The sequence below is a fragment of the Poromitra crassiceps genome (genome assembly GCF_964638095.1).
Source record: "Poromitra crassiceps genome assembly, chromosome: 2".
NCBI classification, from domain to species: domain Eukaryota; kingdom Metazoa; phylum Chordata; class Actinopteri; order Beryciformes; family Melamphaidae; genus Poromitra; species Poromitra crassiceps.
The window spans coordinates 75607692-75634533 of NC_139624.1; the positions used below are offsets into that span (position 1 = coordinate 75607692).

Genomic DNA, 26842 nt, shown 5'->3' on the forward strand with positions numbered 1-26842 from the left:
TTATGCAACTTAATAAATCACCCACAGTGATTGACAACGGTGCGACCACTATTTTGACTGCCTCATAGCTAAAGCTGCTTCCTATCACATTTCTTGTGTGTGATACATGCTACCGCGCCGCCCCCCCCCCCCCCCCCCCCCCCCCCCCCCGCCGCCCCCCCGCCGCCCACTGGCAGAAAAAACGGCTCATATCCAGTTGTTTCTTAACAAAGACCCCTCATGTTTAGAAAGGCAAAACCTGAAAATGATCCAGAGTTCATGTTTAAAAGGCACTTATGCTTATGTGTAGTCTAGTAGAGAAATGGTGTGTGTGTCTGTGTGTAGTCTAGTAGAGAAATGGTCTGTGTGTGTAGTCTAGTAGAGAAATGGTGCGTGTGTGTGTAGTCTAGTAGAGAAATGGTGTGTGTCTGTGTGTGTAGTCTAGTAGAGAAATGGTGTGTGTCTGTGTGTAGTCTAGTAGAGAAATGGTGTGTGCGTGTCTGTGTGTGTAGTCTAGTAGATAAATGGTGTGTATGTCTCTGTGTGTAGTCTAGTAGAGAAATGGTGTGTATGTCTCTGTGTGTAGTCTAGTAGAGAAATGGTGTGTCTGTGTGTAGTCTAGTAGAGAAATGGTGTGTGTCTGTGTGTAGTCTAGTAGAGAAATGGTGTGTGTCTGTGTGTAGTCTAGTAGAGAAATGGTGTGTGTCTGTGTGTAGTCTAGTAGAGAAATGGTGTGTGTCTGTGTGTGTAGTCTAGTAGAGAAATGGTGTGTCTGTGTGTAGTCTAGTAGAGAAATGGTGTGTGTCTGTGTGTAGTCTAGTAGAGAAATGGTGTGTGTCTGTGTGTAGTCTAGTAGAGAAATGGTGTGTGTCTGTGTGTAGTCTAGTAGAGAAATGGTGTGTGTCTGTGTGTAGTCTAGTAGAGAAATGGTGTGTGTCTGTGTGTAGTCTAGTAGAGAAATGGTGTGTCTGTGTGTAGTCTAGTAGAGAAATGGTGTGTCTGTGTGTAGTCTAGTAGAGAAATGGTGTGTGTCTGTGTGTAGTCTAGTAGAGAAATGGTGTGTGTCTGTGTGTAGTCTAGTAGAGAAATGGTGTGTGTCTGTGTGTAGTCTAGTAGAGAAATGGTGTGTGTCTGTGTGTGTAGTCTAGTAGAGAAATGGTGTGTGTGTAGTCTATTAGAGAAATGGTGTGTGTCTGTGTGTGTAGTCTAGTAGAGAAATGGTGTGTGTGTAGTCTATTAGAGAAATGGTGTGTGTCTGTGTGTGTAGTCTAGTAGAGAAATGGTGTGTGTGTAGTCTAGTAGAGAAATGGTGTGTGTGTCTGTGTGTGTAGTCTAGTAGAGAAATGGTGTGTGTGTCTGTGTGTAGTCTAGTAGAGAAATGGTGTGTGTGTCTGTGTGTGTAGTCTAGTAGAGAAATGGTGTGTGTGTAGTCTATTAGAGAAATGGTGTGTGTCTGTGTGTGTAGTCTAGTAGAGAAATGGTGTGTGTGTAGTCTATTAGAGAAATGGTGTGTGTCTGTGTGTGTAGTCTAGTAGATAAATGGTGTGTGTGTAGTCTAGTAGAGAAATGGTGTGTGTGTCTGTGTGTGTAGTCTAGTAGAGAAATGGGGTGTGTGTCTGTGTGTAGTCTAGTAGAGAAATGGTGTGTGTGTCTGTGTGTGTGTGTGTCTAGTCTAGTAGAGAAATGGTGTGTGTGTGTGTGTGTGTCTGTGTGTAGTCTAGTAGAGAAATTTGTGTGTGTAGTCTAGAAAAATGGTGTGTGTGTGTCCATGTGTGTGCTTGCCAGAGCGTGCCTTGGTCACATGGGATGGCTGTAGGATGAGGGAGAGCTGACTGTTGAGCAGATAGAGAGTGGCAGCAAACGTGATAAAATGGTTATTTTGGTTATCTTGTCTGTGCTGCTCCCATGGTGATGGAGAGGAGGGAAGTGAAACTTAACTAATTTCCCTGTGTTTTATCTCTCTCTCTCTCTCTCTCTCAACCTCTGCATTTCTCTCTTGCTTCCACTTCTCCCTTTGTCAACATATTTCTTCCACTCTTTCACTGTGTCTCTCCCTTCCACCTTCTGTCTGTCTCTCTCTGTCTCTCTCTCTCTCTGTCTCTCTCTCTCTATCTCTCTCTGTCTCTCTCTGTGTCTCTCTCCCAGGCCTCCTGTTGACCAGCGGCAGTAAGACCGCTGCTCCTTCCTCCTCTGACTTTTTGAGCTTCTCGGACCCGTCGTTGCGTCCGGGTGCTGGGACCACCTTCTCCTCCCCGCCCACTTTCAGCAGCTGCCTGGTGAAGCCCAGCTCAGAGGGCGTAGCTTCGGAGGGTACCACAACACTCTTCAGTTCTCTCATGTCTGCCACGACAGCGTCTGGAGGTGCCGTACCTTTTAACATGCATAACTTATTATAGTCTAATGTGTTGTTATTCAGGGATGGGCTTTTTTCACGGTTACTTTGGTTTGTTTTTGAAGGTCGTGCCACTTCTATTCACTGTTACATTACAACAATCAGCTCAGTCCAACATGCTGCAGTACAAGTAAATGTTTACTTACAAAGCAAAACACTGAACACTGGCAAGGACATTGTTGAATGTGTAAGAACATGTTGAATGGTTTAGTCCTCTGATCATTGTTACACTATAGCTAATGCTAAATGAATGTGAGTGACAGGAGCAGTTGTGACAGGTTCAGTTTTTTTCAACATCCCTATTCACCACAGAATAAGGACTTGTGAATGCAAGAATTATGCAACATTTTATAACTGCCACTTAGCAGCAATATCAGTGGCTCAACTCTGCTAGTTTTTTTGGTAATAGGCTCTTTGCACGCAACACTTCCCTGTTTGACGTTAGGCCGCCCTGCCACTTCCAATCCTATAGTAACGCTAGTCATCATAGCGTAGCTAAAACAATGCCCTCAATGGTCTATTTTATTCCAATTTGTGTGTTTATTAGCAGCATTGCGGAAAAATTACTGGGCCGATTTTCATGAAACTTGGTGGGAGGGTCAAGGAAGAACCTATTACATCTTGGGATGGATCTGGGGCGAGGCAAAGAAAGGGGGGGCTAGGGAAAGAAAGGGGGGGCTAGGGAAAGAAAGGGGGGGCTAGGGAAAGAAAGGGGGGGCTAGGGAAAAGGGGCTCTCACTAGGCATAGGAAGGTTGTCCAGTCAGATTTTGAGGGGTGGGTAGGGGGAGTGGCTAGGTGTATCTGGGCGGTGAGAGGGGTGTGGTTAGGAAAGGGGGCGGCGCCAGGGAAAAGGGGCCGTGGCTAGGGAAAAGGAGCCGTATAGGGATAGGAAGGTCATAGAAAGTCTGGGTTCAAGGGGTGGGTAGGTGGAGTGGCTAGGTGTGTCTGGGGCGTGATTTCTAACCCCACATAGGATAAGCAATAACCACGCCCTGTGGTGCCGGGATTGGCCAGGAGCAACACTGGAGGTCCCGCAGCCCAGCGATTTCATGAACCAACTGAATAGCTCTTGAGAACAGACAGCGATATTGAGAGCGGACATTGAAATGAATTATGGTCACCTACCTTCCTTAGCATAGTAATAATAATAATAAGCATAATAATTGTAATCTACACAATGTACACAATCTACAAAAACATGCAATAACATAAACGGTGTTGTGTTCACGTTCATAGCTCATATAATATAATGTATCGTTAATTTCAAGCTCAATTCTTACCCAGAGAAAAGGTACAGCACTGAAAATGTAACAAGCAATAGTTTTTTAAACATCTTTATTTTAAAAGATGAAAAAACCCAGGTGTTAGTCCCAAGCTTCAATGCTCCTGGCCAATCCCGGCACCACAGGGCGTGGTTATTGCTTATCCTATGTGGGGTTAGAAATCACGCGTATCTGGGTGGTGTGAGGGGGCCTTCTCAGGAAAGGAGGCAGAGCTAGGGGAAAGCGGTCGTAGCTAGGGATAGGAAGTTCAGAGAGTGTTGGGATTCGGGGGGGGATGTGGGTGGGTCAGGGTTCTGATCCGACTTACAAAACTTGCATATCATAGCAGAGTGGCCTTGGCAGAGGTCTGCACTCTCCAACTAGTTAAGTTATGCCATGAACTCAAAATGTCTTGAAGATCATCAATGTAATGTCAATGATGATCTCCAAATGAATCTTGAAGACATTTTGAGCTCATGGCATAACGTAATTAATCCTTGACACAAATGGGAATAAAATAGACCAAAAGCAATGTAGTTTTAGGCTTTTTTGGGGCTACAATATGACTAGTATAAGACTACTTCAGTCTATAGGACGGGAATTGGCGGGGCGGCCTAACGTCAAACACGGAAGTGCTACGGGCTACTATTACCAGACAGCCAAAATGTACATTCCTCTTTCACCTGCTTTTTGGACTGCTCTCAGGCCGAAGAACCATTTGAATATCACATGAAGCAATCACAGGCTTTTACACTCAAATATTCCATCGTGCTTTTTATCATTGTAGTGGGCGGGAAGCTGTACGAGAACTCGCACACTCACACGGCTAACGAGACGACGAGCCTGAGCGGAACTGCCGGCTACAAACGAGCCCAACCCTCCAGCTCCAGCCCGGGGCTAGGAGGAGGAGGAGGAGCAGCAGCAGGAGGAGGAGGAGGAGGATGCGATGACGCTGGGAAGAAGAAAAAGAAGGGCAACTGGCGAAACCGATACGGACCCTGCTTCACCACGGACCCCAAGGCGTCTGAGCCGGCACCCTCCCTGACTCTGCCCACCTCTTCCACAGCCAGCACCACCCCCTCTGCCTCTGCCTCCTCTCCCTCCCCTTCCTCGTCGTCCCCAGCACTCACAGGCCGACCGGGCGCGGCCTCCAGCGGTGGAGGAGCAGGGGCGGGAGAGAGGGGGCTGGGGGTCATAGGTGTCAGCGGTGGCATTCAGAAGTCCCCCTCGCTCCTCAGGAACGGCAGTCTGCAAAGCCACAGCGGCTCCACAACCACTGGAACAGGTGAGGAGGACACTCCATGACTTAACATATTGCATACACGGCAATGTTTCCATTGTCATTGAGTGATGGGGTCGACCGTCCTGCCCACTGGAAATGGCACCCAACCTAAAATTAGTCCACTTGTATTGGTTTCAGAGGCCTCTCCACCCAACCAAGAACAAAAATAACAACGGTTCAGCATATTTCTGCATCTTTCTTATCAGTCACGGTGGGAAATTAACTCCAGCCACTAACCAAATGCTGGCAAATGTTTGCTGTAGTTCAGGGGTTCCCAAACTTTTTCATCTTGGGACCCAAAAGATCAATTTTGTGTCTCCCTGGGACCCAAACTCACAAAAAACATACTGTAATGAGTTGCCATGACGACTAGTTGCCGACCCACCCCCCACAGGTCCACGACCCAAATTGGGTCCCGACCCATAGTTTGAGAAAGACTGCTGTAAGCTGGTCATTTTATTTCTACTTTCTCAAGCCACTTAAGCAGGTAAGCAGCCATTGCTTGGACGTCCCATTCTATTCTGAAATTCTCCTTGACAGTTAAATGGTGAAAGTGCCTCGTTAAATGTAGTGTTTATCAGTCATTTCTATCCTGGTGACAAAAAAATGTTTCCCCGTCCCCCCCTGCCCCATTCATTTTATAGTTACCTGACTTTCATCAATAGTGATATGCGGAAAAGGGAAATGGTTTTTCGGAGGTGTGTCCTTGTAACGTTGTTGGTTCGAGTCCTCTCCTTTCCCAGCTTTCTCTGCCATTCTCCCCTAAAGGCTGTTGAATGAAACAGAAATACCTATGAACTGCCTGTGTGTGAAGCAAGGTATTAAGATGGCTACGCCAGTGCAAATGGCAAGGATTTGACACACCTCTGTAATCAGTGTGAGTCTGCGTGTGAGTCTGCGCGCGTGCGTGTGTGAGTGTTATTCTCTTACACACGCTGAAGTGCTCTTTTTTTTAAATCTGTGTTCAGTTGCTTGGCAACTGTCTTTATGCTTTGGAGTTCCCCTCTGCTGATGGAAATGGTTCAGTAGTACGCCCCCCAACACCCCCCCATGTCTCCCCTTTCTTACAGAAATACCGCCCTTCATTTTAGTTTCTCCCTCCCAGCTGCCTCTCACCTGCTTTATCTCAACTCACCTGTTGATGCCTTCTACATTTGTAGGTGAAACTCTGTGTGTGTGTGTAACACTGGGATTCAATGCCTCTTGTGATTTATTGCTTATATAACAGTGGTATCACACCATTAATTTGTAATAAAAGCCCAAATGCAAATGTTTGCCAACTTTTATCTTTTAATCGATAATAATTAAATGTGATTTTTTTCTAGCTAGCAATGTAGTTCTTGATTGAACAGTAGCAAAAATAACAGTTTGCTAAGTGACCCATAAATACAGGTATGAGTGGTGATTTTCAGATAATATTTAACTATATATATATTAGGGGTGCACCGATCGATCGACACGCAATCTGTATCGGCCGATTTTGACCTCAAATATGTGATCTGCTGCTGCAGATATTTCTTTATTGTCGCCGATTGCATAGCCGATCATGCTGCACGTGAGAAACATGAGGCAGCCCGTTTTCATGTCTTCAATGTCTATCGTTTAACTTTCATATTGTGCTCTAACGTTTATATCATTGTGTTGCAAAGCACACGCTTTGCTTTCGTCAGTGTACTCACCTCCACACAGCACACCAGACTGTCAACACACCCCTTGCGTCTTTGAATCACACACATCAGCTGGTGATTAGAGCAGACTCAGCAGAGAGAAGTTACCTCCAGTCCTCCCGCCTACCGAGGCATTTGCATGCTGTTAAGTCCGTGTTTGATCCATATTTGCCTGTATCCTCCTAACGTTAATAGCCCCGGTTAGTGTTAGCCGCTTTAGCTTAATCGATAAAATAGTTTACTTGGGTCGAAGTTATTTTCTTGTGTAACAGGGAAATCCCGGAAAATGGAGTATTTTTGTTGAGTGAACTGAACTGCATTGAACTGGTAACATGGAAATCCCGAAGTGGAACGATTTTTGTTCTTTTATAAACTGAACTGAGGGAACTGGACTGAACTACTAGCCATTTAGTTCAACACAGTCTTGTGCTCCAATTATCTCACACACAAAAAATCATGTTGGCGGTTTCCTTTAGCCTACACAGTATAAAATATTGATGTAGAAAAAAAGAAAAAGTGCTGCACTTTCAATTTGATGCATGAAATGTAGGTCTATATGTAAAATGGAAACTGTTCTATAATAGACTGCTATAGCTGCTTACAAAATAAATAAATAAATATATATATATATCGGTGATCGGTAATCGGTAATCGGTGATCGGTCGATGATCGGTTGGGCAGATATTTCTCATAGGTGATCGGCAATCGGTGATCGGTGGCAAAAAAACGTGATCGGTGCACCCCTAATATATATATATATATATATATATATATATATATATATATATAATTTATTGTGTTTGTTCATTGGATATTTCGCGGTGGCTGGACATGATCAAGACGTATAAGGATCAAAACGGTTAATTTTATAAATATATATTTTTAATAGCATTGGTGGTTGGGGATAATTTTGTTTTTTCATTCCATGTCAGTTTGGGTGAATTTTCTCCTGCAATGGCGGCAATTTCTGGCTCTGGTGACCATAGCTGGTGAAAGAAGATAGGGAAAACAGTGGTGCACGCGTGTGTGTGTGTGTGTGTGTGTGTGTGTGTGTCTGTCTCTGTGTGTGTGTGTGTGTGTGTGTCTGTCTCTGTGTGTATCGTGTGCTCTTCCTACTGTAAATATTTAGCCGAGGGTTAATGCAGGGCAGTAATGGGGAGGATCTAGTCGTTTATCTCCCCCCCCCATCCTGTCTGCTGTCTCCACCATGCTGACGGATGGATAGTTAGCCTGATAGATATGTGTTGGTGGGTGGGTAGAGGCAGGGGGTTAGATTTGGGCTAGGTTAATGTTTGATGGCAGGGGGGGTCACTGATGGGCCGGGGTGAGCTGGTAGAGCGGAGCGGGATTGGTGAGTGGGGGAGGAGAGACGGAGGAACCGGATTTCATATAGGCTCGCTGCTGTGTGGGACAGTGTGTGTGTGTTCTGTGTAAGTTGAAAACAAAAAATAAACTCAATGTGCTGTCATCATTATAATAAATATTTGTATCGGAACTAAGTGAAAGACCTACGGTAATTATGATGTCTGTCACAATTATCAGGAGCTTTGTGTTAACTAAAACAGCAGAAAATTGGGAAGGGAAACTGTTCAAACCTGTGAAATCTTCAGATGAGAGAATTTTATGTAAATGCTACTTTTTGCATCACAAATTAGTTTGATGTTTTATCTGTAGATTATTCTAGGGATCCATGCAGGACTTTTTTAACTGCATTTTCAGATTTTATAGTTTTCTTTTTCCTCGGGTTCCAATTTTATTACACGTTTAATTGTTTTACTCTCAATAAATGCAATGTTTGTCATTTCTTACACATCCAACACATTTAATTTTTTAATTTTTTTGTATTTTAAGATCTTTAATCATTGTGAGCACTGATATTATGCGGATGGTTTTTGGTGAATATAACATAAGAGAAAACAATTCTAACATTGGAAAGAATATTGATGCCTTAAGCTGTGTCTAAAAGGAAATTGTAGGAAATCACAAAAAGTGTGGACCAAAGCAGCTCAAAAGGCAATTAGTATACAAAGTGAAAAAAAGGGGAGCTACTTGGAGTTTTTAGGCAATATTTAATAAGAAGTAATACAGTATATCTGTGTACAAGCAGTTACAAAACAGAATATATCTTCAATCTACTACGGGCAAACAAAACGCAACTTGTTTCAACCACGCAGGTCTTCCTCAGGCAGTGTTAGCAAAAAAGGAAATTGTTAAATGAAGACACACACACACACACACACACACACACACACCCACCCCAACACATTGGTGATGGCACTTTGAAGTGATTTACACTGGAAAATACGTGTGCATGTTAGTTCTAGCTCTAGACAGACTGTGTGTTTGTGTGTGATTGATTGAAAAAGTACACGATGAAATGGAAAATATATCTACCGGTAGTTGAGTTTAGCAGGCTCACCCCTCCGTTTACATGCCTACCTGCACGTACTTGCTGAGGCACTTGACCTTGCTCGTAGCCTCTATAAGCTTTATGACTGTTAAACTCACATTTTGGTTTCCCATAGAAAACCCATGTAGATTTTTCTGAGGCACACATACAGACAAGCAGTCAAACACACAAACAAACACACACACACACGCGCACACTCTGACGCAGCTAATGTTAAAATGCATTTCTTGTGGTGGTAGAAACTACTCAAAATAATAACGCACAATAATTATAGGAGAATGTCACAATTCTCCAGTATTCATGTCCGTCTCTAAATTTCATATTTAAACCAAGATTCAATGATTCTCAATGATTTTCACAAAACGGAAACCATCAGTGCGGCAATATTAGCCCATGTCCTGCTACTTGAAGGAGAACTTCTTTCTAATTCAATTCAAATTAAATTTCCTTCAAAACAGACTTGGAAACAGAAAAACACAATTGGAGAAGACACTTCAGCTGGCTAATATCAGAAGCTGATGTGGTTAACTGGGTCTTAGGTTGGGCTTCAGCTTTAACCGTCCTTAAATAGACCAGATATTTGCTTGAATGGACAGGCCAGTAATCAACTTATTATATTTGGTAGCTTACAAACCTATTGAGTGGGAGAGGAAAAGGAGCGGGGTCAGACGATGGAAGCTGTTCTGCTTTAGGGGCTTAACACCATCGATCACACAGAGCTTATACATTTTACAAGTTCAGGCCTGTGAGTTTTTAACTGATTTGTAGCAGATTTGGTGTTTGGGGAAAATGTGTTTTTCTGTTCTTTGTCTATTTTAGTGGTCCTGGTTTTGATATGACACTAGGTTTTAATTCCTAGTGGAAGCAGGAAGCAGAAGTGTTGGCTGCAGTTTATTCACAGAGAAAATACATCTCTAAAATGTTAACTTTTCAGGAACTAAGAAAAACAGACCTTTTTCTTATGTTCAGCGCTATGCATTTTTTAGTTTATCTCATTGGTTTTGAAGAGGTTTCATAAAGTTGTACAGTTTTCTCCACATATAGAGCATGTAATCATTCATTGAAAGTTACAATATGGGCATAACCAAAGAGTTGTTTTTGTTTTTTTGCCAAGAGCTATGTTATTTAAAATAAAGTAATTGTTGTATTTAAATAATATAAAATCTAAATTGGTAAAACAAAAAAGCATTAGTAGTTTTACAATGGTATCAACATTCTAACTTAATTATGAACATACCTAAACCTTTCTGAAAATAGTGGTTTAGTTTAGTCATTTAGTTTGGCACTAATTTTAATTAAAACTACATTTCAAAGATTCTTTTTCCAAAATTAATAAAAAAAATACATGATAGAGCATTTAGTCTTTATTCTGAATGTTTATTGTGTGTGTGTGTGTGTGTGTGTGTGTGTGTGTGTGTGTATGTGTGTATATAGCTATCATACACACACACACACACACACACACACACACACACACACACACACACACACACCATATTATTATGTAGCTGCACCACCATCGTTCTTTGGAAATATTACTATCTTAAAGCATTATAGCCTGGCCTAGTAAACGATACAAAACTATCATGTAACTAGGAGTTCATGTTGTAGTGCTCCATAATGTATGTGTAAAGTAATCTATAGTTTATAATGTGTCTTTTGGTTTGGGATAATGTAAAGTATTAACGTCTGCAACTGTGTTGTAAGTCCAATATCAAATTATTATAAAACCTCTAGCATTTGTCCTTTGTCGTTTCCCAGCACTCGCACCGTCCCATTGTGTCTAACCCATGTCATCACTGGCATGCGCTGAATTCTCTGATAAACTGTTTGGTTTGCCTTTAATCCAACTAGCAACATGTAGAGGGAGCAGCCATGACAGCACTGCTCTGGGTATCACTCTTACTGGTGCATATTACAAAGCATTATAAATAGTATGTAGGTCCACGTGGTGTGCTCGCCCTCCCTCTCTCCCCCTCGCTCACTCTCTCTCCCTCCCGCCCTCTCTCTCTCTCCACCCCTCCCCTCCTGGCACAAAGCTCTCTTGTTCCCCTAGTGAATGTGTGCTGCCCTGAGCCATTCAGTCTTTTGTGGGGGTGAGGGGCCCTCTGTCTCCCCCCTCCTCTCCTGGGGTCAGAGGGGGGCAGGGGCAGGGCTTATCCCTGGTTAGTGGGCGAACAGAGGGGTGTGTGAAGGGAGAGAGCGAGCAAAGAGATAAGAGAATGGAAGAACGTGTGTATGCCATGGGTGTGTATGTGACTGAAAATGGAGCAGTTGGTGTGTGTACCACATAATCATAATCAGCCTATATGTGGATCTAATATGCTATATATACCCAATACCCAGCCTGGGTTTTGGCAAGGACCTCATGATACATGGTCACGATATGTATTGTATCACAATACATTGTGATACAATACATATTGCGATATATTGCAATACTGTGCATAATTTACAGAAAATGTAAAAATAGACCTGAACATACAACTTGCTGTGTACCACCTATGTAGTGTAATAATAATATGTACAACATATTATATTGATAACTCAGTGGACAAATCGAGTCGAAACTATTTAATTCAAAACAATTGAATTCCAATTTATTAGAACGGTATTTACAAATTTGCAGTTGCACACTGTTATTGAACGCACTGAAATAAAAATAAAGTGCTTAAGTTTCCTTATGTCACTGAACACATGGCTGTGCAAAAAATCCATACAGCGAATATATCATGATATTTTTCTGAAATATCGATACATTATTGCGAAAATAAATATTGCGATATATTGCCATATCGATTTTATTGCACAGCCTTAATAGAAAATTGTATATGTCTATGAAGATGTAGAAGAATGGGTGGGAAGAACACACATGGAGGGAGAACATGTGTTGTATTGGAGCTGGAGGCAGGGTCTGTTGACTCTGTTCATATGAATGTTTGCAGCCCTCTCTTGCTCCCTCGCCATGTGTGAAATCCTGATGAAACAATGCGGACGTGGGTTTGTGTCGTCAGATTTCTGCCAGGTCGCGGCAGGCCACCAATTCAGTGTGTGTGTGTGTGCGTGCGTGCGTTTCTGCATGTTTTAATTTGTGTATACTTTGATGGATAGAGTTATGTCGATGGTATTGTAGGATATGAATTGTACGACTCACTCAATCCATGTGCAGGCCCAGAGTACTTAATCACACGTTAAATTCTGTCATTATATCAAAGTCAGCACGTCTGCTGCATGTTCAAAACCTCACTTTTCATCACTGGAAATGTGTCATGTTCTATTGTAGCTATTATCAAATCACTGAATTTTCTCAAAATCGTTAAGATTTTCTTATTAGAAAAAGCCTTTTGAAAGGTGGAGGCAATGGAGAGAAAGAAATATTTCTGTTACTGTGGCCACATTTATTTATTTATTCTCTTTAGATTTCACAAAGTCACACATAGCGAGAGTCCACCCTAAATGACTGAAGCCCAACCTAATATGTTCACATTTATTCCTCTAACCGTACACATGTGTGCGAGTGTTATTTATAACATCAGCAACTCTCACAAGAATCCCAGAGAAATAAGAGACAATATGTAGAGCTGCTACAATCCCAGTGACTTGGACACTGAGTTTGTAGACCAATCATTTTTTTTTAGCTTTAATTGTCAACTGGTTTGAACCGCATTCCTGTAAAATCACCCTTTTATCATATTCCATTGCAACAGCAGATTAGGATGACCGTAACGCTGTTCACTCTGTTTCTCCACAGGTGTTTTCTCTGGCTCTGATGTGTCGTTGTCGGGGACGGGGTCTGGTGCTGTGGGCGTGGCCAGTTCGGAGTTGTCACAGCAACAGCAGCCCACGCCCTCCCTAGCCCCTCCCTCTCCCTTCACTGCCACCGCGCCGCTAACCAGCACAGCCTCTACACTTGTGAGTACACACACACACACACACACACACACACACACACACACACACACACACACACACACACACACACACACATTTGTACTAAACATTGCCATTCTCACTCTATCATACACCAACAGTACACGTGAGCATATTATGCTCATAAAACTGACTCCGTTTTAGTCTTATATGGTAGTTTTGCTCTCACGCACTCACTCATTCACATACACACACACACACACACACACACACACACACACACACACACACACACACAGAGCGTTCACAGTTCTTTTGCCATCCTCTAAGTCTGTCAATTCACTCACATCACTCGCATGAAGTGCTGATAACTGTCGAAGCACAAATACACCAAATCACACTATTCACACTAAGAGTATTATGAATTCACATGTGTAAAACATGTGTCCTGACCTTGTGCGCATTGTGTTTTCTCAGTGAGCTTTTCTCTATCTGACGGTACGTTGCACCTGTAGATGGTCCGTGTGTTATTCAGAATACAAAAACAACAACACATTTTTGTCATTTTTCTGTTACATTCGTTGCAGCAGCTGTGATTTACTGACATACACTAACAGTTTAGCTCAATGGGCTATTTCTGCATTATTCATACTTTAGTATAAAGCAAGGAATCTCTGTCTGTATGTATTAGGGATGTCAGTTTTCGGTTAATTTTACTTTCGATTAACCAACTTACCGGTTAATAAGGTTCAAGGTTTCTTTATTTCTTCTCCCTAGGGAGAAATTTGTTTCAGAGTACAGTATTTCCTTTTATATATATTTTATTTTGCAATTTCAATTTTTTAGAACACAGAAAAAGGAACAAACTCAGGATACAGGAAAAGAAATAAAGAAAAAACATACATACAGTCTAAAATTACAACACAGTGCCACCAGTTACATACAGAGCTTATGTGCTTGTAAATCTGTAAATCTACAGTATATATATATATATATATACTGTATGTATATATATATAGATATATATGAGTGGGATACCACATAAGGGAGAGAGACCGGCCGGGCGAATCACCCGTCACCCCTAACCTCGTCAAGGTAGGCCAGAAACGGGTCCCAAATAGTTTGAAATCTCCCAGGTGAGTTGGTCCTCAAGAACCTTAGTCTCTCCATTCGTATAACCGAGATCATGTCCGCCAACCACAACTGAGAAGGGGGACTTCCATTTCTGCAGAATGAGTTTCTTGGCAACAATTGTGTCAGAGATTGTTGCACAGCTGTAGGGAAGTCCAGAGAGGATTCCGAGCAGCCGAAGATCAAATATTTTGGCCCAGAATCCGGTCAGTAAAGGGCAGGACCAGAAGGCATGACACCAGTTACAGTATTAATAAACAAGAGAACAGCGCTCTGTGCAGCAGCAGGACAAAAATGACACTGCACTAGTTACAGTATTCATTGGTGGATACATTTTAATAGCACAAATCCTTTCAGGGGGGTGATCAGGAAGACAAAAAGGGAAAGGCAGGAGAAGGGCAATTTTGTTTTAGAAAATGCTGTGCCCAAAAAACCTGAAATCTTGAAGAATAACACCCTGGGCTATTTAGGTATATTAGTGTAACACATACTCTCCATTAAGATTCCCTTCCCTTCATGTGGAGATCAGTGAATGAAAGCACACTGCTAGACAGAGCCGGGGGAAGCTCTCATTCATTTTTACATCAGGTCAGAAAGTGGCTTTTAAAGGAGAATTCAGTTTTTTTTTACACCCTGGACCTTATTTCTAGCTTTAAATAGGATTTTTAAGTCACCCTGACAAGTTCGGTTTAATATTATTTGCTCAAATTATCATTTGTTTGGAACTGCGACCTGAAAATGAGGAAAATGGGGCATGTGAAATGCCTGTATTTATGTCCTGTACATAGATTAATTTCCTACACACCGCGGCTCATTATGCTTATTATTTCAGAGAGGTAACGAGAATATGAGCACCATCAAATTAAAATGAATCGTGTACATTCTCGAAAACAGCTAAATATCAGGAGTGTATGTCATCTGTACTACTACTACTACGCTGCACATTTAGGACATCATCCTTTATATTAGGGATGGGCAACGATTTTCGAATAATCGTTTTTCTTATCAAGATCGACTTGTATTATTGGAAGTCAAAAATATTTTATTTATTTATCATTTTTATTTTTACCGGTGCCGGTCTCTTTAAGAATGACACATTTGTCCATGTGACGTTGCTGTAGGAGCTGCGCACTGGAGCAGAACGGCTCTGGGCAGCTAGGGATGTTCATCAATTATCGAAAATCGATAATTGATCGTTAAGGAATTGAATCGATCATGTGGAATTTGGATCGATTATTGTTATTATAAAAAAAAAAAAAAAACGGACTAGGTTTGGGTGGAATTCGTTCCTCCTCACCCCACTCCATTGCACAGCCGACTAACGTGAGGTGGAGCTTCATATAGTCTCTAGTTTTCTGGCTGGGCACGGGCCTTTGTGCCAACAAAACTGTTTTAAACATGGGGAATTCACACCGGCATGCGCCGGGGACACAAACAAACGCACCCAGCGGTCTGGCTCAGGCCTGTTGATTTGACTCTTGTGCTGTCAGCTAAGCTGGAAGACGCCGATTGCCTTACATCATGTAACCTGACATGTAACATGTTTGTTTACCTGGCCACAGCGCTAGTGTCTGATATTCTTACTACACAGCGTTATCGCCATTATAGCTGGCCGAGAACGCGCAACGTTATTACCAGACCAGAGTAAAAAAAAATATATATATATTATTATTATTATGCAATCGATAATCGATAATTGATCGTAAATTTTTCCCGATTTTCGATTATGGAAATTGTTCAAAATGAACATCCCTAGTAGCAGCACCCAGTAAACACTAGAAATGTAGTAGGTCTTAAACTGTCTATATTACAGCCACGTAGGCTCAAGTATGGTGGACTAACGTTAAGACAGCCAGACTTGAGCCTACGTTGCCGTAGCTGGCTGCGCAGTGCACACTCACTCACGCAAGGAGCATTAGCGACAGTAGCACCCAGCAGCTCCTTGATAGCAATGTACTAGAAACGCATTAGAAATGGTGTCTACATACATTACACCAACACTCAGCCACAAGGAAAAGGCTTCTGTTCCATGGGCTATCTCGGCTTCATTCTGGTAGCTAAGCTAATGTGGCTAACGTAGTCTGGGACTGGGTCTGTGAACGTCAATAGAGTGCCAAAGTCACCCCCTCTCCCTGTTTATGGGATTTCATCCGGCATTAGGGATGTAGGTACTACCGGTACTACCCCCGAACCGCGGTGCTATTGCTGTAGAAACGGTTCTATACTAAGATTTAAAAAGAACAGGTACTTTTCCGACCGCTGCTATGACTGATAATGGTCAATATGAGCCTGTCTCTTTAAGAAATGCGCTGGAGTGAGTGACGTCATATCCACATGTCAAGCGGTGAGGAAAAGAGTTTGAGGAAAAAAAGCAGCTGAGCACTGAGCAGACCCGCGCACATTAAAAGCAAACTAGCAAAGTAGGCTATGGCTAAACACAAAGCCTCTCCCAGCCCAGTTAGTAGCAGCAGCTGTGCCCTTTCACAGTTTACATCTAACGTTATGTAGGCTACTTTCACGCATACTTCAGTCAGGGTTATCGACAGTCCATATTATTGCCTCTGCACGTTTCCCGACGCTACAGTGAGAAAATGCGCTCGTTAATGCGCTCGTTAACTAACGTTAACTAACGTTTCAGCGGGACTCCGCTGTACTAACGTTACAGCGGACTCCGCTGTAACGTTAGTTAACGAGCGCTCACTGTAGCGTCGGGAAACGTGCAGAGGCAATAATATGGACTGTCGATAACCCTGACTGAAGTATGCGTGAAAGTAGCCTACATAACGTTAGATGTAAACTGTGAGTAATACTGCCTGAATGCCCCACCCATGACAAGAAGTGCTAAACTGGAAGTTGAGATTACTGAGTATAAACAATTTAGAGACATCAGCCGTGCATAGAATCCCCTGGCATGGTGGAAGCAACACCAGACAGACCTGCCCATCTTAGCTCAGTTTGCTAGACAATATCTCTGTATTCCAGCATCAAGCTGTGCATCTGAACGTGTTTTCAGTACTTCTGGGAATATCTGCAGTCCAACAAGATCTAGACTGACCGAGGAACATGTTGACACCCTCGTTTTCTTGGCTAGGAACCTGAAGAAGACATTGGGATGGGAGGGACTGAGTGAGTAAACTGAGAGTCAGCCAAACAGTGATGAGTCTGTCTACCACCCATAGGAGAACTAGGGTTTAGGCTGAGTAGGCTGGGGGACAGAATGGGAATATGAAGCCAGTTATGCTGCTTGTTGAAGAAAAAAAGATTTGAGTTTCTGCTGCTATAGTGTTTTATTATATTATTATTTATTTTATTTATTTTACTTATTCCCATTTCCCACTGTTCAAAAGATTTGTGTTATGTTACTGAGTGTGTACTTATTTGACAAGTAAAAGTTAGACAGAATTTAAATGCCACCAATTATTTATTTATTGTTGTTATTGGTGTTTCTCTGAGTTTTTGCTGCTATAGGCTAGTGTTTTATGGTCATTTTATTTTCACTGACATTACTTTATTTTACTTACCGGTATTCTCACTGCTCAAAAGGTTTGTTTTGTTCAGCATTTAAATGCCACACCAATTTATTGGTGTAATTGTTCCCAAACTCTTAAAATAAAGCCAAATCTTGACATTGGACAGTTTCACTTTTTTTTTTACAAAAAGTATCGAAAAGTATCGAAAAGTATCGAAATACAAATTGGTACCGGCACCGAAACAGAAATTTAGTACCGCTACAACCCTATCCGGCATTAATTTTTCCATAGACCTTGAGTAAAATGCTTATAAAAATTGTTTTACTTGGTCAAACCAAGCGATTCAACTATACTTAGAATCAGGGGAGACCATGTTAAATTTGACGTGCATTTATATATATATATATATATACCGGTACCTGTGTGTGTGTGTGTGTGTGTGTGTGGAGAGAGAGAGAGAGGCGAATTTCAACGAAAGGTCGACTTTGGCCCAGCGAACTTTTATCCCTACTTTATGCCCATCCCTACTTTTTATATTGGATTTATTTGGAACATTGGGAATTATTTGTGGATATTAAATCATTATGTTAAAACGTTTTATACCATTATTCAATTGAAACACATTTTGATGTAAACTTTGGCTATAGTAGCACTACTTTATCAGGGTTAACAGCTCAGACAAAAATTGTTAAACCTAAGAATTCAGTTTACACAATTTTTCTCAAAATGTTGTGGGTTTTTGGTGCATTTCACTGATCGAAACGTGCTTATATTCATAAGTGAGGGCGTTGACTAACTTGATCAGTTCTTCAACCCCATCCAGTAATCAGTCTGCCCCCCCCCCCCCCCCCAACATCTTCAATCCCTGACCCCTGTGCCCGTCCTTTCACAACCTCCCCAAAGACCCCCGCTCTGTCTCTGTCCACCCAACTTCATTTTTCTCCCTGGTCCACTTACCCCCCCCCACCCCACACACTCTCTCTCTCTCTCACCCTCCTACTCTCTCTCCCCATCCACTCTTCCATTTCTCTTTCTCTCTCAGTTGTGCTGTGATGTAATGACATCTGACAAGCACCACAGTAGGGATGGAGGGATAGATGGAGGGGTAGAAGGGGTCGTTGAGAGGGTGGGTCGTGCTCATGCCCCCCCCCCCGTCTTGCCCCTCGTCCTCTCTCTCTCTCTGTTAGAGAGGACGAGGGGCCCGGGGGAAGCACAGGATATCACGCCTGTTTGCAGCATGTATAGAGGACGAGGGGCTGTAGCAAAGCTCTCCCTCTGACTGACGGAGAGAGCAGGAGGGAGGGAGAAAGAGAGAGATGGTTTTTTTCCCCCTTCGTCGTTTGTCCAAAACATGTCTGTTAGTTTGTAATGTGTGATCCACACCTCTGAGCATCTGGCACACACACACTCTGAATCAAGTCAAGGAATTACGCAATTATACGAGGATGCCAACAACAGGCTTCCCTCAGTGTGTGTGTGTGTGTCTGTGTGTGTGTGAGAGAGAGAGAGAGAGAGAAGAGCGCGCGCGCGAGTGTGTGTGTGTGACAGAGACCATTTGCTATTTTCAGTCCACCAGCAGACTCTCGGCCTACTGTTATTGGCTATCAGCCCAGTCCAGGAGCGAGAGAGAGAGAAAGAGCGTCAGAGAGACTTTGAATGAAAAATGAATGTAAATGAAAAATGAATGTTGATGGGAAGGGGGTGGGCTTATGGCATTGAGGAGAGAGAGGGGAGGGGGGCCTTGAAAGAGAGCTGAAGTCAATTCAGAGGGGAGGGGGGGGGGGGGGATGGGGAGGTTCCTTCTTTAAATGACACAGGGGTGTGATTTTTCATTTTATTCCCGGGATTTCAGTGTTTTCCACATTCAGCGAGCTTCCATTAATTTGAAACAGGAGATTTAGTTTTCTGGCTCACATCCTAAATTGAAACAAATTGATAGAAATCTATCTGGAAGCAATAGATAGGGCTATAATTTATTTATTCGTTCATTTTTCTCAAGGTTAGTCATTATTTTAGTTGGTCTCATTGATTTCCATTTGGAAATTCAGGTTTTTCTGTTAATACCTGCTGTTAATACCTGCTGTTAATACTAGGGATGGGCATTTCTAGCAAAAACACTATTCGAAATTCGCTGGCCAAAGTCGACTTTTAATCGAAATTCGAAAATAAAAATAAAAATGTAAAAAAAATTAAAAATGTATTTTTTTTTTTTTTTTTTTTTTTTTGTGAGTGAAATGTTGCATTGTCTCCCCTGATTCTAAGTATAGTCGAATCGCTTGGTTTGAGCAAGTAAAACAATTTTTATAAGCATTTTAAGCAAGGTTTATGGAAAAATGAATGGCGGATGAAATCCCATGAAGAGGGAGAGGTTGCTTATAAAAATAGTTTTACTTGCTCAAACCAAGCGATTCGACTATACGGTACTTAGAATCAGGGGAGACAATGCAACATTTCACTGACACACAAAAAAAAAAAAAAAAAAAAATTCAATAAACGAATTTCGACTTTCAATAATAAAAGTCGACCTTGATAATAACAACGATTATTCGAAAATTCGAAATTCGATGCCCATCCCTAGTTAATACCTGCTGTTAATACCTGCTGTTAATACCGTGCGCGTGTGTGTGTGTGTGTGTAACAAATAATAATAATAATAATAAACTTTATTTCAGAGGGGGGGAATGGAATAAACTTTATTTTCAAAACACAGTTACAATGTGCTTTACAATTAAAATGCAGAGGCTGAAGCATGTTGATAGTCTAGTCCAATAAATTGTTTATTTCTTTTGCAAGACATCAGTGTACACTCTGCTACTTTCTATTCAACCCATGTAAAAAGAAATACAAGTATTTTCATGTATCCCTATTTTTAAATTGGGCTGAGACTCCCCAAGTCTCCAGTTAGATCAATTTAACTTTCATCATCAACTATAAGATAAACATGATGTCAGCTGCTGTCCAGAAAGTACCAGCCCACTGTAAAAACCTGCAATGACTTGGACCAACTTTCTCCAGTGTCACATGGTTTGGTTGTAGCTTTATCCCGTGAACTCTTTAGCATCAAACGTGGTCGGCCATTTTGTACTTTTAGATGCCGGTAGACCTGATTCCACACCTGATGCTCTGCCTTTGCCTCGCTCTCCTCCGTCTTACCCCACCCCCGCCCTTATTTGGGAAATGCCTTAATTGGATTAAACTCTATGCATCACGTGTGTGTGTGTGTGTGTGTGTGTGTGTGTGTGTGTGTGTGTAACAGGATAATGAGTTGTAGATATTGTGTATATACTGTATATGTTTGGTAATAGTTTGTACGTTAAAAGGACAGTAAAGTGCTGTCATATTCTCATTCAGATTCCCCCATGGCATATATACATACAGGCATTGTTTGAGACAGCAGAATCAACAAAAGTAGATCAGGGGTTATTGAACTTCTACCTTGAATCTTACCCTTGCACCCAGGCTCATTAAATGTGTAATAATAATAATAATAAAAATAATAATAATAAAAAAACATATGGATGGATAGCTGCAGTCTTCAGTTCTGAGTCAGATTCAGAGTTGTAAAATACCCAATATATTCACAACAATTCAGTTATCAATACACCAACTAAAGTCACCCCTCATACATAAAACATATTGTTTAGCTACTGTTCAATAATCACATTTTATTATTGTAATTTAATTAGAAATGAATGATGGCACTTGACTTGACAGAGCTTTACATTAATTTGAGAAGAGCTAAAAGGCGATGTTAGGCACAAAGTGCAGTGCTGATATGAGGGGTGTATAACGCTCACTAAATTCATGGATGGGTTCGATACGACACAGTGGTGTCACGTTCGCTATTTTTTCAATGCAGCAAAAACAGCAGAAATGCCAGAGAAATGTCCTTGATTTAAAAAAAAATATATATATTTTTTTATACATTTTACTTATTTAATATTTTCACAGTCTAGTTAATTTTTTTGAACACCTCTCAGTTTTAGTTTACCATGATATCCTTGTAGAAGACTTGCACTATTAAGCAGTGACAGATTGGTTTCGGTTTTCAGCTTGCAATGCATATTTAACCTAAAGTCTGGTACCTAAACGGTTCAGTACAAATATGCATATTGTAACACGCCTAGCTGATATTAATTGTTATAAAATCCTGTGGCTTCGTGCTTAAATGCATTACGCTGTCTGTGTCTCTGTCTCTCTCTAGGTGAGTGGGCTGCCCGGGCCCGTCTTCAACATGGCCCCCTCCCACATGTTTGGCAACAGGCTAAACCCCAACTCAGCCATGGCAGCACTCATCGCCCAGTCTGAGGCTTCACCAGCAGGTACGTGTGTGTGTGTGTGTGTGTGTGTGTGTGTGTGTGTGTGTGTGTGTGTGTGTGTGTGTGTGTGTGTGTGTGTGTGTGTGTGTGTGTGAGAGAGAGAGAGAGAGATAATGGACAGGTCACGCCCTCTGGGTCCCACAGAGAGGTCAAGGGTCACCGCTCGTGATATTTTCAAGCTCCTCCCACACAGCTCCAGTTACACACTGTGATCTCTCTCTCTCTCTCTCTCTCTCTCTCTCACACACACACAAAAGATTGTCATGTATAAACATACAACTTTCCATCAAGCTAATGGGCCATGAGTCATGGTCAGTGTAAGAGAAAGAGAAAGAGGAGAATTGTAAAGCAGAGGGGATGAAAGAGGAGCGGAGGACGGGAGGGGGAGGTGCCTTCATCTTCAGGAGCTCCTGTTGAGGGAGAGAGAGAGAGGAGGTTCAGTGGCTTATTGTCTTTGCTGTGCAGGAGACATGATAAGATACGGTGGTGGGTGTTAAGCCAGAATTGTACCTGACGCATTCGCGAGGACCGCAAGTGTCCGTGCGACCAAGTGACGTCACACCAGCAGACACATCCCTGCGCGAGGCTCCCATGCGGTGGGTTTTCGCCTGGCCGTTGCACACCCCAAATGTTCTAACACATGTGTATGACACGGCTGGGCCCACAAAGTGGACTTTTCAAACATACCGGTCACTTCTGCAAGGAGAAAAACCGCACCGAGTATAAAAGCTGAAAACTTTTTCTCGTCAGGATTCCACGTCTCTCATTCCCGTGCGACTGTCCACATATGTCTAGCAGAATTCACGCTTTAGGAGTCAGAGTAGTCGCTTCCTGATGCAGGACATATGTCTGAACACAGAGGAGAGGAGAAGAGAGTTTGATTGATTGATTGATAACTTTATTGAAACAATAATAGCAGGTAAGTACAAGACAAACACAACATCAACATATTGCTCAAAAGGAATAAAACACAATAAAGCCCGAGGGCTTGTTTCCATTGTGGTCCTTGTGTGTGGGACAAGACGAGTGAATCTGTATGCAGGTATGAGCGCGTGTGTGCGCAGGACAAAAACATACACAAACAGATGATAACATTTACCACTCAAATCAAAATTCTAAAACCTTAAGTGAATGGTTAATTAGATGTCCAAATAGTCAGTGACTAGAAGTCACGACTGGTGAGCACTCTCAAAAGTTTCAAAAAGTTACGGTGCACGGCTCAAAAAATAATAAGAGAGGGGCAAAAGACCAGCACTCAAAATAATTCCTTTTGGTTTGTTTTATTTACCTTCAAGCAAGTTGACACAATGAACGTTTCGGCGTGGAGCCTTCCTCAGCATTGCTGAGGAAGGCTCATTTGATTTCACCGTATATTACTCATATAATCAATCTGTCTATTAAAGAAGGTCATGTCCCCCATGATTTCAAACAGGCCAGGGTAATCCCCCTTCATAAAAAAGGAAGTAAACTTGAACCAGGAAACTATCGCCCAGTCTCAATCCTCTCCTCCATCTCTAAGTTAATGGAAAGAGTCATTTTTGAACAAATAGACAAGTATCTTGCATCTCGGGAGCTCCTGTTTAAATTTCAGTCAGGTTTCAGAAAATCTCATTCAACTGACACCTGTTTACTCTTTCTAACCGATCACATCAGAAAGGAAGTTGACGCTTGACGTTGAGGAGAGGAGAGGAGAGAGTGCAGACATGAGGAAGGGGAGGAAGGTAGCTAGTTCCTGCTGCCGGTCAGCAGTCATCAGAGCCAGATCCACTCTGACCCAGGGTCAGCTCACTAATCAGCATGGATGACAAGGGGCCACAGGGGTGGGTTGTGTGTGTGTGTGTGTGTGTGTGTGTGTGTGTGTGTGTGTGACTAGGCAGGTTGTGTGTGTGTGTCTGTGTGTATGACTAGGCAGGTTGTGTGTGTCTGTGTGTATGACTAGGCAGGTTGTGTGTGTCTGTGTATGACTAGGCAGGTTGTGTGTGTCTGTGTATGACTAGGCAGGTTGTGTATGTCTGTGTATGACTAGGCAGGTTGTGTGTGTCTGTGTGTGTATGACTAGGCAGGTTGTGTGTGTCTGTGTGTATGACTAGGCAGGTTGTGTGTGTGTGTCTGTGTGTATGACTAGGCAGGTTGTGTGTGTCTGTGTGTATGACTAGGCAGGTTGTGTGTGTCTGTGTGTATGACTAGGCAGGTTGTGTGTGTCTGTGTGTATGACTAGGCAGGTTGTGTGTGTATGACTAGGCAGGTTGTGTGTGTATGACTAGGCAGGTTGTGTGTGTCTGTGTGTATGACTAGGCAGGTTGTGTCGTGTGTGTCTGTGTGTGTGTGACTAGGCAGGTTGTGTGTGTGTGTGTGTGTGTGTGTGTGTGTGTGTGTGTGGGTGCAGATGTAAGCTACCCTTGTGTAATTCTTGAAACAGGTCGATTTACATTGGAAATAAATTACATTATCTCATCACAGCAAGTCCCACCATCACCAGATTGCCCATGGGGCCTAACTGAGTCAATTCCCCACTCACTTTTCCATTGATTGTTGATCAATCCTGTAAAATCCTTATAAAAAAGAGTTTTATTTGGACAAACCAAGTCCGCCCGCAAATGGAGAAATAAATTGAGAATCTCCCCATGGGGAACTGGGAAGAGGGCGTGACTTAGGCACTCTATAGGCATGTTTTTGTTGTTCACTTTACTAGTAAGGAGAATAAGATGTTGATGACACTCAATACAAGATAAAATGGCCTGTTAACATGGATTTTCTTTTGCAGTGAAGTTGTTTGTGTGTACCGTAAATTCCGGACTATAAGCCGCGGCTTTTTTCCCGTTTTTTGGCCCCTGCGGCTTATATAACGGTGCGTCTTATCTATGGATTTTTTCAGAAAAAAAAAAAAAAATACAAATAAAATCTCTCTTTTTTAGCACTCTTTCTAACTATAAATCCACTTCTGTTTTAATTTCCTCTCTTGCCCTCTTTTCACCACACCGCGGACACTGTGTGCACTGTAAAAATAAACAACGGTGGTGTTGTGTTATGTTGTTTTGTTGAAATGTTACGGTAATACGGTAAATGGGAGCTTCCTCAAACAGCCATCTCTTTCCCGACAATCCCCTCTGTGCGTGACCACTTACATATGGTAATTACGGTAAGCAAACGGCCACTCGGCCATCAACTCCCTCCCCCGACTACCAGGAGAAAATCACAAACTTCGGCGAATTCACACAAAGGAAGATCAAGGAATATTCACAACAAGACGAGCAGTAGAAGCAACACTCTCACTTACCATGGGGAAGGTACGCAGAAATTCACACGACGCAGCTTTCAAGTTGAAAGCAGTCAATCTCGCATTAAAAGAGGGAAACAGAGCAGCCGCGCGTAACCTGGGCATCGATGAGTCAATGGTGAGGCGTTGGACGGTGCAGCAGGAGGAACTGTCTCTGGAATATTATAGGAGTGTGAAAACATCCACAATCACCAACGGGTTCCAAAACGCTGGACTGCTGCGGGATGAAGAGGATGACGCCGCCACAGCTGGCGCTGAGGGCCGTCAGAGGCTTCAGAGGCTGTTCGATGCCGACAGTGACGAAGAGGAGTTCGTTGGTTTTGAGTGACAATGAAGGAGAGAGGAGAGTGGTTGACGAAGCCACCCTGAACCTGTTCGTTTCCGACACTGAAGATGAGGACTTTGGTGGTTTCAGTACGCAGGAAGAAGAGGAAGACGAGGATTAGTGACTTGACTTCTCTGGTTACAGGTTTGCTGCACATATAGCCTATTGTTGTGTGATTTTGTCTGGGGATTAGTGACCTGACTTTTGTTTTGTTTTGTTGAAATGTTAATAAATGGGAGCTTCCCCAAACAGCCATCTCTTTCCCGACATTCCTCTCTGTGCAGGAACCCTTTCATATGGTAATTAAACATCAAAACACCCGCGGCTTATAGACCGGTGCGGCTTATAGAAGAAAAAAATAGTCAATTTTGGTCCCGCGGCTTATAGACCGGTGCGTCTTATAGTCCGGAATTTACGGTACATGAATATTAGGGATGGGCATTTCTAGCAAAAACACTATTCGAAATTCGCTGGCCAAAGTCGACTTTTAATCGAAATTCGAAAAAAAAAAAAGTAAAAAAAAAAAAATGTTTTTTTTTTTTTTTTTGTCAGTTAAATGTTGCATTGTCTCCCCTGATTCTAAGTCTAAGGCTAGTTTTGACAATCATGAGTGGTTCATTAAATATTTAGTAGGCTCAGGTCTGAGTGCCAAAGGGGTGCCAAAGTCACCCCCTCTCCCTCTTCATGGGATTTCATCCGCCATTCATTTTTCCATAAACCTTGCTTAAAATGCTTATAAAAATTGTTTTACTTGCTCAAACCAAGCGATTCGACTATACTTAGAATCAGGGGAGACAATGCAACATTTCACTCACAATTTATTTTTTATTTCTTTTTTTTTCTTCTCGAATTTCGACTTTCAATAATAAAAGTCGACCTTGATAATAACAACGATTATTCGAAAATTCGAAATTCGATGCCCATCCCTAATGAATATACTGTGTGCTTGTGAGTAGTGTGTTTGGGCTAGCTGAGCGGTGTGTTTGGGCTAGCTGAGCTGTGTGCTTGTGAGTAGTGTGTTTGGGCTAGCTGAGGGCTACGTGTGAGCAACGTGTTTGTATGCATGTAGCAGCCGTTTCTCTTTGCCTGTGAGTGGCTGGAGGGTGGTGCAGCATGGAGGGGAGAAAGAAGGAGGGAGTGGGACTAGAGTGGTGACCTGGTGGGGGTAAAAGCTGGGATTGACTGTCTAAGTAGAGGGGAGTTTGTGTGAGTGTGCAGATGCAAAAGTCTGTGTGTGTGTGTGTGTGTGATTCATTACTCTCACTGAGGAAAATGAAAAGAAGCGTCTGGCCAGGGGCCCAGAGGGAGGTGGAGAGAGAGAGAGCCTCATTGAAGGTAGAGGGAGAGAGAGAGAGGGGCAGCACATGCACTTTGAATGAGGGCTCATGTGTAAAAGAGATACAAAGGAAGAGAGTGAGTTAGTAGGTTGCAGAGCCGTCAGTTTTAGATGTGCGATT

At 42.4% G+C, this 26842-nt stretch overlaps 1 protein-coding gene across 2 annotated transcripts in view; it reads left to right on the forward strand.

The window, feature by feature from the left end:
* mllt10 (MLLT10 histone lysine methyltransferase DOT1L cofactor) overlaps nucleotides 1-26842 on the forward strand; it is a 124862-nt gene that overhangs the window by 81250 nt on the left and 16770 nt on the right. For both annotated transcript variants that reach the window (XM_083658225.1, XM_083658226.1), the window contains exons 9-12: nucleotides 2125-2340; nucleotides 4422-4919; nucleotides 12745-12905; nucleotides 21669-21786. In XM_083658225.1, the coding sequence (XP_083514351.1) occupies nucleotides 2125-2340; nucleotides 4422-4919; nucleotides 12745-12905; nucleotides 21669-21786 (993 nt within the window). The remainder of the gene's footprint in view (nucleotides 1-2124; nucleotides 2341-4421; nucleotides 4920-12744; nucleotides 12906-21668; nucleotides 21787-26842) is intronic.